This window comes from Aspergillus ambiguus, assembly GCF_047715705.1.
Source record: "Aspergillus ambiguus strain CBS 117.58 unplaced genomic scaffold BDV59scaffold_3, whole genome shotgun sequence".
Lineage (NCBI taxonomy): Eukaryota > Fungi > Ascomycota > Eurotiomycetes > Eurotiales > Aspergillaceae > Aspergillus > Aspergillus ambiguus.
In genome coordinates, this window is record NW_027395516.1 from 344,849 (window position 1) to 362,914 (window position 18,066).

The 18,066-nt window shown below is 57.7% G+C and overlaps 10 protein-coding genes across 10 annotated transcripts; 4 read left to right on the forward strand and 6 right to left on the reverse strand.

The window, feature by feature from the left end:
• On the reverse strand, window positions 1-950 carry BDV59DRAFT_169445 (cytochrome b5-like heme/steroid binding domain-containing protein). Its single transcript, XM_073688250.1, has 3 exons — window positions 918-950; window positions 519-843; window positions 1-458 (listed from the first exon to the last, which is right to left on the reverse strand). Exons 2-3 carry the CDS (start codon window positions 753-755, stop codon window positions 228-230), a joined length of 468 nt encoding a protein of 155 aa, XP_073551725.1. The 5' UTR covers window positions 756-843; window positions 918-950; the 3' UTR covers window positions 1-227.
• A 1,073-nt stretch (window positions 951-2,023) lies between these two features.
• BDV59DRAFT_82357 (uncharacterized protein) lies at window positions 2,024-4,090 on the forward strand. Its single transcript, XM_073697148.1, has 3 exons — window positions 2,024-2,111; window positions 2,171-2,344; window positions 2,396-4,090. The coding sequence occupies exons 2-3, from the start codon at window positions 2,181-2,183 to the stop codon at window positions 3,879-3,881; spliced, it is 1,650 nt and encodes a 549-aa protein (XP_073551726.1). The 5' UTR covers window positions 2,024-2,111; window positions 2,171-2,180; the 3' UTR covers window positions 3,882-4,090.
• On the reverse strand, window positions 4,068-4,675 carry BDV59DRAFT_169447 (translation machinery-associated protein 7). The gene is made up of 3 exons (XM_073688251.1): window positions 4,572-4,675; window positions 4,436-4,525; window positions 4,068-4,374 (listed from the first exon to the last, which is right to left on the reverse strand). Exons 1-3 carry the CDS (start codon window positions 4,591-4,593, stop codon window positions 4,280-4,282), a joined length of 207 nt encoding a protein of 68 aa, XP_073551727.1. The 5' UTR covers window positions 4,594-4,675; the 3' UTR covers window positions 4,068-4,279.
• A 137-nt stretch (window positions 4,676-4,812) lies between these two features.
• Window positions 4,813-7,676, forward strand: BDV59DRAFT_82387 (putative serine/threonine protein kinase (Prp4)). The gene is made up of 3 exons (XM_073697149.1): window positions 4,813-5,851; window positions 5,900-6,105; window positions 6,166-7,676. The coding sequence occupies exons 1-3, from the start codon at window positions 5,145-5,147 to the stop codon at window positions 7,611-7,613; spliced, it is 2,361 nt and encodes a 786-aa protein (XP_073551728.1). The 5' UTR covers window positions 4,813-5,144; the 3' UTR covers window positions 7,614-7,676.
• An 841-nt stretch (window positions 7,677-8,517) lies between these two features.
• Window positions 8,518-9,823, forward strand: BDV59DRAFT_198415 (serine/threonine-protein kinase; the record flags this gene model as incomplete). Its single annotated transcript, XM_073693153.1, has 2 exons — window positions 8,518-9,109; window positions 9,165-9,823. 2 exons carry the CDS (start codon window positions 8,518-8,520, stop codon window positions 9,821-9,823), a joined length of 1,251 nt encoding a protein of 416 aa, XP_073551729.1.
• A 626-nt stretch (window positions 9,824-10,449) lies between these two features.
• Window positions 10,450-11,679, reverse strand: BDV59DRAFT_169455 (SDR family NAD(P)-dependent oxidoreductase). The gene is made up of 4 exons (XM_073688252.1): window positions 11,420-11,679; window positions 11,169-11,356; window positions 10,952-11,103; window positions 10,450-10,878 (listed from the first exon to the last, which is right to left on the reverse strand). The coding sequence occupies exons 1-4, from the start codon at window positions 11,583-11,585 to the stop codon at window positions 10,497-10,499; spliced, it is 888 nt and encodes a 295-aa protein (XP_073551730.1). The 5' UTR covers window positions 11,586-11,679; the 3' UTR covers window positions 10,450-10,496.
• A 111-nt stretch (window positions 11,680-11,790) lies between these two features.
• BDV59DRAFT_198417 (Zn(II)2Cys6 transcription factor domain-containing protein) lies at window positions 11,791-12,918 on the reverse strand (the record flags this gene model as incomplete). Its single annotated transcript, XM_073693154.1, has 2 exons — window positions 11,791-12,525; window positions 12,577-12,918. 2 exons carry the CDS (start codon window positions 12,916-12,918, stop codon window positions 11,791-11,793), a joined length of 1,077 nt encoding a protein of 358 aa, XP_073551731.1.
• An 842-nt stretch (window positions 12,919-13,760) lies between these two features.
• On the reverse strand, window positions 13,761-15,011 carry BDV59DRAFT_169459 (hemolysin III family protein). The gene has a single exon (XM_073688253.1). The coding sequence runs from the start codon at window positions 14,814-14,816 to the stop codon at window positions 13,830-13,832; it is 987 nt and encodes a 328-aa protein (XP_073551732.1). The 5' UTR covers window positions 14,817-15,011; the 3' UTR covers window positions 13,761-13,829.
• BDV59DRAFT_82453 (uncharacterized protein) lies at window positions 15,002-16,291 on the forward strand. The gene is made up of 2 exons (XM_073697151.1): window positions 15,002-15,258; window positions 15,321-16,291. Exons 1-2 carry the CDS (start codon window positions 15,158-15,160, stop codon window positions 16,174-16,176), a joined length of 957 nt encoding a protein of 318 aa, XP_073551733.1. The 5' UTR covers window positions 15,002-15,157; the 3' UTR covers window positions 16,177-16,291.
• On the reverse strand, window positions 16,263-17,938 carry BDV59DRAFT_82443 (uncharacterized protein). Its single transcript, XM_073697150.1, has 4 exons — window positions 17,864-17,938; window positions 17,767-17,815; window positions 16,655-17,717; window positions 16,263-16,601 (listed from the first exon to the last, which is right to left on the reverse strand). The coding sequence occupies exons 1-4, from the start codon at window positions 17,904-17,906 to the stop codon at window positions 16,407-16,409; spliced, it is 1,350 nt and encodes a 449-aa protein (XP_073551734.1). The 5' UTR covers window positions 17,907-17,938; the 3' UTR covers window positions 16,263-16,406.
• Between the last annotated feature and the right edge of the window lie 128 nt (window positions 17,939-18,066).

The following is an 18,066-nucleotide window of genomic DNA, read 5'->3' on the forward strand; positions in this document are numbered from 1 at the left end:
CGAAGACTCAGCAAGGGAGCATATGATATTAGTTGTCATTAATCAGATCCAGCAGGCGTGCCTAATGGGGACCGCGTCTACGATAACAAAGAAAACCAACATCGCTTCGTTGCTCGGAATAACAGTTGCGCATTTTTATCCATACCCTCCCGAAGGGATGGAACGAGGATTCCTCCCTTCTCGCTTCCACAGAACAGCTGCGACAGCTCGCAGTTATGTCCGTGAGCCTATGACTTGGGAGCCTCCGGGTCACCTTCAGCCACCAGCTTACCCACAACGAGGTACTTCTCCAAGAAGCGCTCCTCCCACGACTGCAGGTTCTCCAGCTGCTCAGGTTCAAGGTCTTTCAGGTCGTCCAGAGGACCCTTGAGGTCCTCCGTCAGCATTTCCCTGTCAAAGCTCTGGAAGGCCAGACCACGGGAAGCGTCGCGACCGGCGAAGTTCTCATACGGGCCACCCTACGTTCAGCTGTCAATCCAGCCTAGAGAAAAGAAACGGGTGAGGGGGAGACGACTTACGGGCCCGTAGAAGTTCCTGCCCGGGGAAACATCGAAGACGCGGCCGCGGACGGCGAGGTAGACGGGCTTCTCATTCTCGCCGTTGAACTCGAGGAGGGTGGTCGGGGTGAAGGTGCGGAAGACGACGGGAGGCGGACCTTGAGGAAGGGAGACGGGAGCCTTGGGGCGGAGTTGCAGATAGACGACGACGGCAAAGAGGGAGAGCAGGATTAGGTTGATGGGGGTCGCGATGGACATTCTGGGGAGGTTAGTTCGGGGGATCGATCGCTTGGGGTCGCGGGGGACTCGGTCACTGACACTTCGGGCGGCGGGACCGCTCCGTTGTCTGGAAGTTGGTTAGTATTGGGATGTCTAGGGGGTTTGTTGGAGGTAGGATATATATTCAGAAAGGAGTAATACCTGAGGCCATGGTGGTGGTTGATGTGGTGAAGTTGCGGAGGAGGATGGAAGGAGGAAGAAGAGCAGCGATGCGGAGGTGATCAGCCGGAATGACGGAAGTCACTTCGGCAGAGGACTCGACCAGGGTACTTTCAGATAGAATAATCATTGGATGATAATATCTACTTACTACGACAGTATACAATAGCGCTTTTGATTTGAAAAAAATTTTTTTTTTGTGTATGATAAAAGGCTCACATCACTATGTACGTATAAGTAGGGGTAGATATATATATCAGCCATACCGTAGCTACGGAGTATGCACAGTGTACACAGTAGGATCCGGAATGGATATTTACTTCGGCCATTCCTAAAGTCCAAGGTTTCTGATATTGCATTCCTCATACACGTGTGTGTGAACTATACTGAGGATATCCACTCTCTTGTCCTCTCGTACTCCGTATACCTATAGTTCACCACCTACTAAGACACGTCGATAGCCTGATGGCTCAGGCACCCATAGATGCCGCACGATGTTTATTTGGGTTATGCTTCTTTTATCCTCCGATGTCTCTGATATTGCACAGATTACCTCGGAAATCGGCAAGGAAGGTCTCGACCGGTGCATGAAGATCGTTTTCCATTTCTTCCCGAACAGCTAATATCAATTGCTAATTAAACGAGCTATTCTTAGTGCACGATGGTCCGACCAACGGCCAACTAGCCTGGAACTGCTGCAACTAAGCTCGTCTTCCATCTGAAACAGGGTCCTTCATCTTACGCGGTGGAGTGCATGCATGTGCTTTGCCTTTTGCTCTTCTGTTCTTCTGCTCTTCTCGTTCTGGTCTCTCCCTAACAGCCACCGTTAATTCCACTCCACTCCTCCAGGCGGGGTTGTTTATTTCTCTCCTTCTCCTTTGTCTTCTTTCTTTTATCCCCCCTCTCTCTCTCTCCCTCTCTCTCTTCTCCATTTTGACTCCATTCCCTCGTGTGCTGGCTGAGCTTATCGAACTCTCCGGGAATGGCATGCAGGCGTGTCCAGTGAAACCGTCCAACTATTTGAAAGCAAACCCCGAGTCCAGCGTTCAGCCATTTCTTTCTCCCTCTTTTGTACTCTGCACCGTTTACTCTTTCAACTTCCTTAACCTTAACCTTCTTTTCGCTTGGGCCCTCTCCTGCACCTTCGAGTCAATTACTCTGACGCCGTCAATCGAGGTATGTCCATGACTCGTGCGTTTCCCCTTGTAATGCTGATTCCAGATCCAACCCCAAAGGCCTCTCAACATGTGGGGGAAGATGGGCCTCCATCGGTCTCGCAAACCGACTATAGGCGATCCCACTCTTCTGGACAAGACCCTGGACGAGAGTCAGTACCGGTACATGTCGCCAATCTCTTCGCTCCAACATGGCGAAAGCTCCTACTCGACATCCTCGTCCTCGCCGGCCCCGTAAGTCCTCGCGCCAACCACCTCGTGTCCTTCCTTGCTCATCCCTCCCAGCCAGCTCCCCAACCCATCCTTCAACTCCAACCCCGCCTACCGAGTCCCCTCCTCCATCTATTCGCGTGATACCATGGTCGACCATCTTCGTCAACCGGATAGCAGAGACACGAGCTACCCTTCCCTGGACCAGTCGCCGTCCAACGCCGACATCTCCCCTCCGGACTCGCCCATTTCCATCCCCAGGAGACCGGGAAGCCACGACAGTGGCCAAATCTCCCCGGTAGAGGACGAACCCAAACAGACTCCCACCGGACCCGCGGCAAATAAATTCACCAGCCATTTGCCGATCCTGCGCAAACGCGCCGGTTCGGAACAGCCGGACGCGGTTCAGCGCGAGCGTCGCCAGACCAGGTGGGACGATTTCTCTGGCGAGCCGACAACAAACGATTCGGGCAAATTCAGCCAGGCCGCTCCGGGCAGCCATGCCTTCCAGGGTCCCGCTCCGCCGCATCCCCGATCCTCTTCTGCCAACGCCAACACAAACATCTTCGGCTGGAGTAAGGACCAGTTCCTCCCGCGGAGGAAATTCTCCGACACGCGCTCCCCCCCGGCGGGGGTTCGTGAACCTTGGAAGGGACCTAGCGGGCGATCTCCCATGGTAGCCCCCATCCAGGAGCGGCCAAGGGCCCGATCGTCATCACGTGTGCGCTTGTCCAGAAGTAATGACCGGTTAAAGGGGAATGAATATAAGACGCCCGAGTCGGCGCCGTTCAGCATCGTGCCATCGGTGGTGACGACGATCACCGCGGGCGAGGGTAACCCCAAACGCCCACAGAAGTCCCCAGGCAACCGGGATAACCGCCAGATCCCTCAGGTGCCCGAGGAGCCAACCCCTCCGTCTAGTGCGCACAGCCCGGCCCCGCCACGTGTAGATCTTCCACAGCCTGATTTAACCGCCACCCTCGCCGACCTCAAGCTGACGAACGAAGACGAGACCGGTCAGCCCGTGAGTCGCTTCAGTGCCACGACGGATGAAACCACCGAAACCGGCAGCTCCACCGCCAGCGCTCCAGACAGCATCGATACGGCCTCGGACACCCGTCCTTCGATCATGTCGAGGAAACGCCCCGTGCCCAGCGCTGTCGCTCCCGTGAAGCAAACTTCGCGGAAGCCAACCCCGGCCGAGATGTCCGGCATGTTTGGAACGTCCAAAGAACTGCCCCAGTGTCCTCCCGAGCAGCAGGCGCAGAACCGCGTGGAGATGCTCGAAGCCAGAAGGGACGGCCTCGCGCGCCGCCGGGCAAACATCGATACCATCATCCATGAGTTGACGCAGGTCATCCAGCCAAGTCCGATCGCGTACGACATGGCGGCGCGAGAGGAAGTGAAGAAAACCGTCGACAGCTTGAACAACGAGCTGGCCGAGATCAAGCGCGAAGAGCATGAGATTGGAGTGAAGTTACTCCGGGCATGGAAGAAGCGTGACGAACAGGACTACTACGGCGGTAGTACCAGCATCTGGGTTAAACGGGTGACTAGTTGAAGCAGTGTCTACATCGACCCTTTCCTTTCTGTTCCCTTGGTTGATTTGGTTGTCTTTTCGTTTTGCTCTCCCTTGGCCCTTTCTTTCTTGATCACAGAATACGTATCCAATCGGCCGGACCATGTATGTATCTCTGATTGCCTTATACCCTGAATGAGCATTTTCGCGCTTCATGTTGTTTCCAGCCCTATAATCTGAATGGTTTAATTTTGTCTGATCTGGAGGTGGCAGTCTGCGCCTGCAGAGATTGATTTGAAGAATATGGGAGTATCATAAGGACATGCTTAAACGCGAGTCAATGTATGCAGACTCCCCCACTCGGCGCGCTCGTGGCTCGTGGCTCGTCGGATATCATGAAAACAAATGAAAACAACAGTCGGAGGGCTCCTTCCGAGCACCTATCTCTTTCCGGACTTCTTAATACCCTGGGAGCCAGTGTTCAGCGGGCCCTTGCCCTTGGCCTTGTCCATCAGCTCCTTCTTGGCCTTGGCCTCTGCACGGCGCATACGGATTAGTCTGGGGCGGAGGGAAAAATCGACCGGATAAGACCATACCGGCTCTCTGCTTCTCCTTGAACGCAAGATCATCCTCGTCGAGATCCTTCTTTTCCTTCTTGGCCGACTTCAGGGGCTTGACCTTGCCACCTGGGTAGGTTAGCATGCTGAGGGATGTTGGAAACGACCGAAATACCTTCTCTGCTTGCACCGCCCATTGTGTTGGTAGATCCGAAGTAGGATGGAGAGGAAAGTCTTTGGTGAGGGGGATAGAGGTAGATATAGGTACTGCGTGGAGAGTGGCCGGGAAGAGGGAAAAAAAAAAAGGCAGGGAAGAAACGGAAAAAGAGCGATAAGCTGCGGGGTGGCGCCAGTGCCCAATGGGGTTAGGCGGGAAATCTCCTCTGACCGCCCGCACGCGCTTCTCGACGCCCATCGCTCTCTCTTCTCTTCTCTTCACATTTCCCTACTTCTTCCTCTCCGCTTCACCGCGTCCGGACTTTCATTTTGCATCTGTGTACGCACAGGGCACCTCTCACTGCACATACTGCTCCTACATGTCCCGTCCCCGACGATAGTCGACGTTGGCAAGGGCAGTGGCATCTCAAGCCGGTTGGACATTCTCACTATATCCCCTCACCCTTTCTACACACCACTTCACTCGCATCATCATCGAAAGCACCCTTGCTAACCGAGAGTCCTTCTTTGTGTCTCTCAAGCTCCCTCAAGGACCGCCAAGATCACCGCAGCCCGTTCGATCGTCGCCAGCATGGCATCCCACAGGTCGAGGTCTTTATCGACCCCGTCGGAGGGTGAGATCATCGAATCAGGTTCAGAGACGAAGGCAACTACGTCGCGTATTCCTCTTAATGACCGCAGCGTTGACCGTCACCCCAGAGACAGTGTGTCATCGGCGTCTAGGTCGCCCCCGCGGCGGCGGCGATCGAGAACAAGGACGCGGTCGAGATCGCGCTCCCCCTACCGAGACTACAGAGGCTACAAACGTCGCCGGGACGATGACTACGACGACCGGCGGTACCGCCACCGACCCCCGGCCGGCTCTCGATACGATGACAGCAGTCGATACGGCCACCGCCGCCCCCGATCCTACTACGACTATGACCGGGAGGACGACCATGTCGGCGGCCTCCGCTACACGGACGACTACGACTACGACCCGCGGCGGGAGAAGCGCCCGCGCAGCCGCAGCCGCAGCCGCACCCGTGCCCGTACGCGTTCGCCCTACCGCGAAGTCCGCAAGCCCAAGCAGTACTCGGGCGACGAGTTGGAACCCCGGCGCGACGCCAGTGTCGCTTCGCAGCGCACCAGAGGAAGGTCTTCTCCTGAACCGTCCGTGAGCGCACGGAGGAACCCTCCTGCCGTCGCTCCAGATTCTACGCAAAATGCTGAAACTCGCAACAATCAGGTGCAGGCTCGTCAGGGCGCTAACGATCGCTCTCCGACCATTGAAGATAGGTATGCAGTATATTTTATTCTACGCGGAGTCGGGACTGACGGTGATAGTGTGGAAACAACACCCGCAGAGACCGCGTCGGCAGAACCCGTCGACGAAGCCGCGCAGCTGGAGGCTCGGCGTAAGCGCCGGGAGGCCATCCGCGCGAAGTATCGCGGTCAAGCGACTCCGTTACAGCTGCAGGCGCTGCATATCGCGAGCGATCGCGATTCCGCCACGCCCGGTGCTGAAGCCACCGCCAGTACTGCCGCTTCCGGTATGTTGTCATTTGACAGGGAAGTGAGGTTGTGTCAGATTGCTGATGACGTGGTTCTAGATTCGCAACCGTCGGCCTCGGAGACGCCCAACGAGGGTACCGGAGAGTCGTTGCATGACTTCAAGGTTGGAACCGATGCGGATTTGATCAACGATGGCGCTCCTGTGGATGGTGCCGACAAGGATGAACCGTCGGCGGCGGACTACGACCCTACGCTAGATATGAAAGCCGACCGCGAGAGGCATCAGGATATCTCGGCCGTTTCGTATGACGAGACGCAGACCGTCAAACAGGACGTCCTCATTCCGGACGCGCCCGCACCCCACCCTCCCGAACCCAAGGCCAAGGACCCGTACGACATGTTCGCGGAGGATGACGACGACGATATGTTTGCGGAGGAGACGCACGATAGCAGTCACCCGGCACATGCATCGGCCAAGTCAGCGGTGCCGCAAGCGCAGGAGCTGGATATCAGCATGATGGACAACTGGGATGACCCGGAGGGGTACTACAATGTCCGCCTGGGCGAGTTGATCAACGGGCGGTACCATGTCCAGCAGAACCTGGGCAAGGGGATGTTCTCGTCGGTGGTGCGAGCGACGGATGCAAAGACGGGCAAGCTGGTGGCGGTCAAGATCATCCGGCAGAACGACACGATGCGCAAGGCGGGGCTGAAGGAGATTGGGATCCTGGAGCAGCTCCGGGAGGCGGACCCGGAGGACCGCAAGCACATCATCAAATTCGAGCGGTGTTTCGACCACAAGGGCCACCTGTGCATGGTGTTTGAGAATCTGAGCATGAACCTGCGCGAGGTGCTGAAGAAGTTCGGGCGCGATGTGGGGTTGAACCTGCGGGCGATCCGGGCGTATGCGCAGCAGATGTTCCTGGGGCTGAGTCTGATGCGGAAGTGTAACATCCTGCACGCGGACCTGAAGCCGGACAATCTGCTGGTGAACGAGCAGCGGAACGTGCTGAAGGTGTGCGACCTGGGGTCGGCGTCGCCGGCGACGGAGAACGAGATCACCCCCTACCTGGTGAGTCGGTTCTACCGGGCGCCGGAGATCATCCTGGGGATCCCGTACGACGCGGCGATCGACGTGTGGTCGATCGGGTGTACGCTGTTCGAGCTGTACACGGGCAAGATCCTGTTTACCGGGCGAAACAACAACCAGATGCTGCGGTCGATCATGGAGTGCCGGGGCAAGTACCCGCCGAAGCTCCTGCGGCGGGGATCCCTGACGCACCTGTACTTTGACGAGATGCTGAACTTCCACAGCACGGAGGAGGACAAGATTACGGGGCGGGTGGTGACGCGGGTGGTGGACTTTAAGAAACCTACGCGGGACCTGAAGACGCGGCTGCTGGGGAAGGGGGCGCGGGGGATGACGGAGAGCGAGGCGAAGGAGCTGACGCTGTTTGTGGATCTGTTGGATCGCTGCCTGAGCCTGAACCCGGAGAAGCGCTGTACACCGGGGGAGGCTTTGCGGCATGGATTTTTCCGGAAGTGATGTATTACTACTCTGCCGTATACCTAGGATGTATATGAGGTCGTACATAAGTGTCTACATAAGTGTCTACATAAGTGTATGGAGAAGGAGTAGTACATGATGGCGATGTGGTGGCAAGAGGCAGAGGCTGAGTCAGGATCGACGGGTCTAGAGGTGGCCCAGGATGGGCTGATGCGCAGTCCACCAGGATATGCGGGGTGCAGATGAACGCCACGCTCCCCTCCAGCCCCCAATCAGAAATTCGCCGCGGGCACACACGGGAAAGCCTTGCTGGGCCACCGGCCAATCACCGGGCGCCAACGTGGCTTGCCTCACTTTGGGGGCGGATCCTGATTGGCGACGGGAAAGACGGTGAAGGGTGGCCAGCCAATGAGGAGCCGACAGGAGACGCCGGGGCCCTCCGGTTCGCCTTGTGACGGTCGAGTCAAGTCTCAGCATCATTAATATGATTATTTATTATTAGTCGGGTGGGGCAGCCTCATCTCCTTTTTATTTACTTCATCTCATCTCTCAACATCTGGTCATCTCCATCCCTCCCCTCTCATCCTCCATCTTCACTCCTTCACCTCCCTCCTTTCTTCTCCTCCTCCTCTATCATCTATTCTCTTCTTCTCTCTCTTCTCTTCCCTTCTCTTCCACATCGACTATTCTTCGACCATCTACTCTACTCTCCTCTACCGGACTAATACAAACTCACCGCTCTTCCATTACTCATCCACCCATCCACCTACCAGGACCACCTCATCCACCATCCATCCGGATTACATGGCTTCGTGATCTCCTACCTCCCTGTATATATTTGGATTCCACGGACCATCCCACTACTTGACTCCCATACTCCCGGATTGGACCTCTGGACTGTTCCCATATGCTTCCGTCATTCCCCTGGGGCATGTATCCCACCATGCTGCCCACTCCTCCCCCCTCGCCCCCCGTGCAACCTCGCTGTTATGCCCCGGATGACCGTCTGGGTTGGCTCCTCGCCAACCGTCTGGAGCTCACCCGCGTCCTCGGCGTCGGTGCCTATGGGGTCGTGTACACCGCCGTGGACATCCATACCAATGTTATGTATGCTGTCAAGGCCCTCAACAAGTCCGGCTTGGATCCCCGGCAACTCAAATTCCAGCAGCGGGAGATCAAACTGCATCATCTGGCCAGCCAACACCCCAATGTCGCCTCCCTCGTGCGCATCATGGACTCCGTCGACTGCACCTATGTCGTCCTCGAGTTCTGCCCCGAGGGCGACCTCTTCTCCAGCATCACCGAGAAGGGCCTCTTCGTCGGCAACGACCCCCTGGTCAAGTGTGTCTTTCTGCAAATTCTGGATGCCGTTCATTTCTGCCATTCCCTGGGGATCTACCATCGGGATCTCAAACCCGAGAACATCCTGGTCACCGACCATGGATTAACCGTGAAACTAGCCGACTTTGGCCTGGCCACCACCCATCCCATCACCTCGGACTTTGGCTGTGGCTCGACCTTCTACATGTCGCCCGGTACGTCTACGTCATCCGCCCTGTATCCCCTCCGGAATGCTGCTAACCCGGGCAGAATGCCAACAACCTAATCCCCGACCCATGTCGTGGTACGAGTCCGCCCCCAACGACGTCTGGAGCCTGGGTGTCATCCTCGTCAACCTGACCTGCGGTCGCAACCCGTGGAAGCGTGCCTCCCTGGATGACACCACCTTCCAGGCCTACCTGAAGGACCCCTTCTTCCTGAAGACCATCCTCCCCCTGTCGGACGAGATGATCGGCATTCTGAGCCGGATCTTCGAGTGTGACCCCAGGAAACGGATCTCCATTCCGGAGCTGCGCAATCTTATTCTGGAATGCCCGCGCTTAACCGTGAATCCCGTAGCTCCCTGGTCATCCGTCCCGGGTCCCTTACCCGTCGACTTCTCGCTCCCGCAGCAGGCCCCCATGCCCGTGGATGTGGATGCCTTCCACCCCCAGTCCGCGTCTGCCTCGTCGGTCTCCTCGGGTTCCTCCCACTACTCGGACTCCCTGGAATCGGCCGTGTCCGATGCCTCCTCCTTCACCGATGGCGACACCGACACCAACAGCGTCTCGTCGATGTCGTCCGTCGGCCTGGAGCCCGACGTCCCGTGCAAGGGAGACTTCCCGCAGACGGACCTGGGGTGCAATGACATGTCCATGCCGCTGGTCATCCCCTCGCAGCCTTTTCCCCAGCTCATCCCTGTCTGCTGATGGCTGGGCCTTCCTCTCTCTCTTTTCTCCTCTCCTCTCCGAGGATTAACGCAGGTTTATGATTTAACGCCATGATTTTCCGGACCGACTGGATCCGGCTGTCTTTGAACATCGCATAATGATTCCACGGAACAAAAAAGCCTGGATATTTGGACTCAACATGAACATACCTTAATTCTTTTCTTCTGTCGCCATCTTTCCTCTTCCCGGTTTACCTCGGACGCGTCATTGCCTCCGGTTTGTTTTATTATTGTTTGATGTTGTCATGTGGGTGGAATTTTTGACCCGATCTCTTCTTTTCATGTTTACGAGGTCGATTGTTTGGACTGGGTTGGCGTTGTCAGTGGTTTGAAAGAAGTCGAAAGAAATACCCCGGATCAAAGAACGCATTGCATACTTGGCATGGAGTTGGACTGGATGCCACTACGACACATTGATGGGCCGGTCTGTTGACTATTGTCTCTTCTCTTATTGGTTTGGTTTGGTTTGGCTTAGCTGTGGGCTTGCCTGTTGATTCTGTTGATAAACCTTCCAGCCTGTGACTGGCTCTTGCATACGATGTAATAGAGATGATGATACGAAAGACTGTACAAAGATTTGATTCTACCTACACACATACAGTATGGTTTCTTTCCTCCTACACCTATACCGTATTGGTTCTTCCCGTTCCCCCTTACATATTCCGTCCTCCCGTCACGCGGATGGTCTCGCCGCTGACATACGAGAACAACGGGCTCGCGACGGCGAGCACACTGCGCGCCGCCTCGTCCGGCGTGGCCGGCCGACCCAGCGGGATATCCGGGTAGGTCTGCTGGCTGGGCTGGGCGCCGCCCTTCTTGTTGTTGAGCTGGGTGCCGGGAATGCCCAGGGCGACCTTGGTGCCGTCGGGCGTCGTGATGAAGGCGCCGTTCTCCTTGGCGGCCGTCAACCGGGTGGTCACGAACCCGAAGGCGATCGTGTTGGAGCGCACCCCGAACGCAGGGCCCCATTCCTTGGCGATGGTGCGGGTGAGGCCGACCACGCCGGCCTTGGCGAGCGCGTAGTTCGCCTGGCCGCTGCATTGATTATATATGTCAGTGTGCTTTTTCTTCCATATGGCTTTTGGGGAGAGCTGAGGTGAGGACGCACGCGTTTCCGTGGATGCCGCTCGTGCTGCTGATGTTGATGATCACGCGGGGCTCCTTGTCCTTGACGCGGAAGTACTTGGCCGCGGCGCGGACGAGCTTGAACGGCGCCGTGTTGTGCACCGCCAGCATGGTGTCCCATTGCTTATCGGTGATCTGGAGACGGGCGAGTTAGCCGGTGCATGCGTATGTCGAGGGAGGTCGGGGGGTGGGGGGCGCACCTTGTGGATCACCCCGTCCCAGGTGAACCCGGCATTGTTGACGATGATATGGATCTTGCCGTTGCCGAACGCGGCGGCCTTGTCCACCAGTTCCTGGATGTAGGCGTCATTGAGGACGTCGCCGACGACGGCGAGCGCCCGGTTGGGCGCCGCGGCGTTGATCTCGTTGGCGACGGTGGTGGCCTTCTCTGCACAGACGTCAGTCGAGTCCAGCTCGCTCTATCTGTCAAACTCCTGTAGGGGTAACGCACGAGCGTCAATGTCCGCCACGACCACCTTGGCGCCCTCGTTGGCAAACAGCTTCGCCGTTTCGGCGCCAATGCCTTGTCCGGCGCCGGTGATGATGGCCACCTGGCCGGCCAGCAGACCGCGCGGGTAGTTGAGGTGGGCGTTAACCTGGGCGAGACGGTCGGACATGATGGATGTTTTTTTTTGTTCCTTTTAATGTATGGAGGGAAGAAAACGGTGCGAGAATAGGTCTCGCGATGCATTATATGCTGATGACGGGAGGGGTCGAGTTGCCGAGGTTCGCAATTCAACCGAGAGCCGTCCGGTATACTACAACAACGCCTACAACCAGTCTCCCAAACCATCTTGTCTTGCACCACTGCATTGGCTACTCCTACCGCCCGCATATACACCCCACCAGCGGCTGGAGGAACGATTCCGCCGTGCTCGCATACCCGCGGATGATCTGCTGCAGCCAGCTTCCTTCCAGTCCGTTGCTGCCGCCGCCGCCGCCGGTGCTGCTGCTCGCCTCGGTCACATCCACCGCCTCGTGCAGCAGGCCCAGCACCTCCTTACACTGCACGAGGCGTCCACGCAGCACCACCCGTCGGATGGGCCGCGTTTCCTCGGGTTCCGTCTCGTACACGCCGTAGGCCACGGGCTCGGTGGCCGGGGCCGGGGCAGGGACCGTAGCCGTGGCCGGTCCCGCGAATTCGTAGCTCATCCAGTAGTCGAACAGCTGCAGCACGAGGTCCAGCGTCGACACGGCCACCAGGATCGTCGTGTTCGCCTTCGCGCAGCCCGTACAGTGCAGGAAGCTCTGGCACCCCGTCAGCGCCGTCTTGATCGCCTGGAGGCTCTGGTCGAACCGCAGCTGGCCCGTGTCGGCCACCATGTGTCGCAGGCCGGACATTTGGAAGGCGAGCGTCTCGTCGCATTCGCAGCCCGGCGGCTGCAGCGCGTCGGGGATGTGCATCGTGAACGGGAAGACGCCCGCCGCGAACGCCGGCGTGCCGTATGTGGAGGCGTAGTCCAGCGGCGTGTCGGTTGTCAGCATGCACGCGTTGATTGCCGAGTGGGAGTCCTGCTGCGCGTGCGGGGGACTCTCCGAGAGCGTCGGCTCGCTGGTCTGGTACCGGTCAGCATGCGCTGGATGTTGTTGTCCTCGCGAGACACTCACCTGGTACTCGAAGCTGCGATCGACCTCATATGGTTCGTCCGGCCCGACGACATCAACAGCCCTCTCCTTGGTCTCCCGTCGGGCCGAGTCCTGCGACGATGCCTTCTCGTCCGATAGCTGGCCCAGCTTCCGCAGCGTGGCCCGGTTCTTGCTCCCCTTCGGCTTGCCGGATCGGTTGGCCACCCGGTACCGGCAGGGGAGGCCATGGCGAAGACAGCGGATGCAGGTGTTCTTCCCACCGAGGTTGCATTTCACTTTCGACTGGCGACAGTTCTCGCACGCCGCGCGGAGTTTGGGGCCGTCGGCGGTCCCGCTGTTGGCGGGTTGGGATTCCGCGAGCATTGAGGAGTCGGCACGATCTCGATAGTCGGGGGGGCGTGTTGTTTGCTGGATAGAGCGTGCGGGCGAGAGTCCGTATGACACACCCGGCAAGATGAAAACGCGCTTTCATATATGTCTCTCGCTGTCAGCGAATGTACTTTCGTATCCGGATTCCTGAACCGACGGGAACCGCATACGAAGTCAGCCCTTGTGAAACCCGAGAATTTCATCTGATCCACCTCGCATGGAGAGGCCGGCAATCGTGGCCAGTGTCTCGTCCACGGCCGTCCAACTGACCCTTCCGATCCTGACTTGGCTGGAAACTCAACTGGCCGCGGTGCTTCGAGATGCTTGGCTCTCGCCAACTGCCGCTTAGCTGGATACTATAATCGGCAGCCTACCGGGCCCTGGGAATAAGCTCAGGTGCAACATCGAGACAAGCACAGCCGGTCCATCGCCCTAAAGAACTTTAAAACCACCCATGTCGCCATGCCGTCCATTGTGTTGTCTGACGTAGCATCCAATCAGGGGGGGTAGGGGAGCCGTCTACTGCGAAGAGCGGTGTTGAGTGGGCATGCAAGCCAGCGCACCATGTGAGCTGTACACCCAACGCATGGGGAGGACCATCCCGGCTCTTGTTTGGCAGGGGAGCCGGCGGTGAGCACGCAGACTTTCACGGAACCCTGTCTGTGCTGCCACGCCCCAACTTGGGTCCCTTTTTCCATCGCTCAACGAGGAGACCGAGCGTCTAAACGGAGGCAAACGTCCGTCGAGCGTTGCAGTCAGCCGCGGTGAGAAGGAGGGGTGAGAGGGAGGGAGGACAGTCAGCATCACGTCATGTCGTATATTACATTATATTCTATCTGGGATCGACTGTAACATCTACCGCATCCGCTGTTCGTGTGATCGTCGGCGCGCACCCCGGCGGCGAATCATAGAATCCCGCCCGCGGCCAGTGGACATTCCTCTGCGATCCCACTGTGTCTGTAATCGAACGCGCTCAGCAACCCGGTCAGGTGCGCCACCGCCGCGCACACCACCAACACATGGAAGATCTGATGCGAGCTCCCCAGCAGATCGAAACGGCCGGGCCGCAGGCGTTCCGGCACGCGAGCCGCATAGATGGCCGCGCCCAGGATGTACAGGAAGCCCTGGAGGAGGAGCCAGGCGAGGCCGATCTGGCGCAGCATGCGGTTGGTGCCGTACAGGCGCAGCCCGTGGAGGACGGGAAACACGGCGGAGAGCCCCATGCCGACGAACATGGCGGCGCGGAAGGGCCGCCAGGCCGGGGTGCGGAACTGAGGCAGGATCGAGACGAAGGTGCAGCCAAGCCCGATGCCGCCGATCATCGTCCAGTACAGCCGTTGGAGCCCCGGCTCGCAGTAGAATCCGTAGTACACGCTGGGCACGAAGCTGCCCACGATCAGCCCGACGATGCCGACGTAGTCGAGCGCGTTCCCGACCCGGGCTACCGCCGGCGAGTGGTTCGAGATCGTGTGGTACGTCGCCGACATCCCCAGGCAGAACGCTGCCCCGCTGAAGAAACACCCAAACGCCCGGATATCGCCGTGCGTCGCCGTTGCGTATCGCGGGGCCAGCGCCTGGTACAGGCCCACCGCGGCCGGCACCGCCAGGAGGGAAGGCAGGAGGTGCGTGTAGATGTTGACGGTTTCATTGTGGATGTATGTCAGCGACTGCAAGGAACCCCAGAAGGAGTACGAGGCCGGTCGATACCCCGTGTGGATGTGGTGGTTGTCCCGTTGCCAGTGCGGCAGTTCGTCCCAATGGAGGAGCTTCTGAAGGACCCGCGGCGGCGTCTCCAGGACAGTAGCGGCGACCGACGAGGCTGCATCGGTCGCGGACCCAGCACTCTTGGGGCGGGTTGCTGGTGCGGTGGAGCGACGCTGGCGAGCGGTCATATTTCGTATGCAAGGCGCTAGATACTGCAGGTAGACGTATGTAAGAAGTGCTCAAGATTCGACAATGATTGGGAGCAAGAATCAAGGGCCACAGAGAAACGAGAGACGTGCTTCCATCCGCACCGTGCGTTCTATTCAAGGCTGTTGAAGGAGAGCGTTGGGGGAAACCGAGGTTGAGTTGCTTCACGATCTACAAAATTCGCCCGTTGGGGAAAGAATGACAAACCGTGCAAACATGTGACGGCCTGAGGCAGCGTACCCCACCGCCTTCATCTTATCAACAACACCATCTCCACCTTCACCTTCGTTCGTCCCACCACAGCCAATTCCCTCCAGGCACCATGGCGAACCGCTCCGGCTCGGGGAAATGGCCCGGCAGTCGTTTAAAGCCCGTGACGGATGCGCTGGAATCCGTGGGGTTCGTCTCCAAGGGCGATCGCAAGTATGTCTTGTCTATTTGACGTCAGGCTCGCGCACCGGTATTGACTGACGGGTGCACGGTAGATTGCTAGACTACACAGCGCAGAAGAACTACTATGCCCAAATCAGACAACGATATGTCGAATTCTGTGCTCGCCACGCGGAAGACCTAGATGCAGCCTGGGCGTCGCTTCCGACCAGCGCCTCCGGTGATGCGACCAAGAACCCTCCGGCCTCTCTCCCCCGGACCAAGACCGCCAACCCCCAAGGGCCATCCGCGTCCACCGAATTATCCACGCTCCTTTTGTCCCTTCGAAAGCTACGGGAGGCGGTCCTCGCCACGGCGTCCACCGTTCCGGCCTCTTTCTCCCAGCAGGTGCACTTCTTTTCCATCAAACTCTCGATCCAAGCCAAGCATCCCCCGTCATACTTTCCCTCTCTGCGCTACCTCCTCGAGACCCTCCATACGCCTTCACATCCTTTGCCGGAATCCGAACTGCGAGATGTCACCTCATACCTGATTCTCGACTACGCCTGTCGACAGGACGATTTGGTAGCGGCGTTCGAGTGGCGCGCGCAGGCTCGGAGGCGGTATTCCTTTCAGTCGGAGACCATCGATCGGGTGTTGACGGCTCTGGCCCATGATAATTGGGTTGTCTTCTGGCAGGTCCGGAGAGAGGTAGATTCCTCCTTGCGAGCCGTAATGGACTGGGCGGCGGACCGAGTCCGGAGGAATGCATTGAAGGCCGTCGGTGGCGCGTATCTCAATGTCGGGGTGCGGTGGATCACGGAGGGATGCACCGGCGACAGTAGCTGGACATGGGAAAAGCTGGCTGAGAAGGAGGGGCTCGGGTGGCAGAAAGAGGGCGAGAAGATCATCATTAGGAGGCCGAAACCGAAACCAGCCACGCCACTCCCGCCAGTGGAGGGGAAAGCATGAGGGAGACTTCTATATATCTCGTTTGGTTGTATTGATACGGTGTGGCGTTTGGACAGCGTGGAGTTAGGTTCGGCTCATAGAACAATAGACCTTCGGTAATACCAGACCACGCATGGATGGCTCATCGACTTCTTGGAATTTCTGCAGATGTTCAGTCGCCGGAGATACTGCATATATCTCTCAGGTCATCGGCAGTCGGGCCGTGTTTGCCATGACCGACTACCATTCACTCACAACTTGAAGTCGGCGTTGGGACGATCCAGATTGGTATGGCCGGTCACTGGTTGTCTAGAAATAGCGTGTACGAGATCGGTCTTCATTTTCGCTGACTTGTCTGAACACAGCTCATAGACTGTAGATAAATTGAAAACCAGGCTGCCAAAGGAGTGGTTGGCCTGCAGTAGTCCCTCGAGAACTTGGCGAGCCTGCAAATCCGATGTCAGGGCAAAGGTTTCCCATCGACGTCAAGATTACATACCTCGTTCAATTGCCCGGTGTATAACAGGCATACAGCTAGGTTTTGGGAGATCATGCTCTCATCCGACCTCGTGGGCTCCTTTGCCAAAAGGTCCCGCCATCCAGCGGCTGCATCGTTGTATCGACCATCAGCCATATTCAGAAGTGGGTGAAGGATCGAATTGTCCGTCTCGTTAGGCTCCCCAGTGACTCGTTTCGCCGAATCCAGATCCCCAATCAGAAGTAACAGCAATGCCTTTCGTAATCTCGTAGTCTCATTCTCCGCACTGGAGGTTCGTAGATTAACCAGAGATCTTCTAGCAGCGCTAAGGTCCCCCATTTCGATCAGCGCGTTCACGCTTCTGATGCCTAGATCAGACAGCCTTTCTTTCCAAATGCGTCGCTCCTCATCAGTCAGATCTGGCCGCATAATCTCCCTTCTCGCTTCGAGTCCGATCTCATACAGCCCAGCTATACCTCGGCGGGAATCCCCGAAGCCAATACTCTGAAGCCGAACGGCAAGGACCCGTAGACACCATGGAACAATATGACGGGGGTACTCCGGATGCTTCAGCGTATCACCCGCTTCGGAAGATTGATGCTTTGGTTCTATGTAATAGAAGGTCGAACTCAAGTCCTCGAGGGCCTTCGACTCCTGAGCAGCCAGAACGGTGTTTCCGGATAGTTCCAAGCAGACCAGCCGCGTATAGAAGAGCGCCAGGATCAGTTTCGTATCCGTTGGAGAGATCAGCGTGGATGTTAGTATTGTTGCACTGAGGTACGCGGCGAGCAGGAAGTGGCCCTCGGTCATTAACCTCTCGAGCGAGGCGAGACAAGACTGCAGCGACTGATCCGTGGTGGGGGCTAAGAACTCCGAACGCAAGGCGGGAGGAATGTCGATTTGTGCAAGAGAGTGATAGACATCATATCGGAGGAGATACGAGAGGTCCTTATCGATGTCGGCGGGGGAGACATCGGGAGCTAGAGGGTCTAGCAAACTGAACGAGGCACCGGTGGATGCATCCAGGATCTGAGAGGCTTGGCTTTGGGAGACGGGCGAAGCACTTGCCCCAGGACTTATGAGCCTGTTCCAGATCAGTAATCAACAGAGGCCTATCGACGCACGATACTCACTCGTCGGGTTGGTCCAGGGGGCCTCTGGTTGAGCTCCGAGGGCGGGAAGCTAGGAGATATCAGTCAGTCGTACAAAACAGAAAAAGGTACAAGTTACCTCTGGAGAGATTCCGGGTGTGTTTCTGCGGAGACGGTTCCATTGTAGCCAGAAACGAGTAGGAGATTGGGAGTGTATACGATGGTGTCTTCAACACGCAGTATACTCTGTTCTGCCCGGGCGGTGAAGCCAACGGTGCAGGCGGTGAAGGGATCGGCCTGATCTGGCAAGCTGGCCCATTCTCCATGCGGGTAAACCGTCAA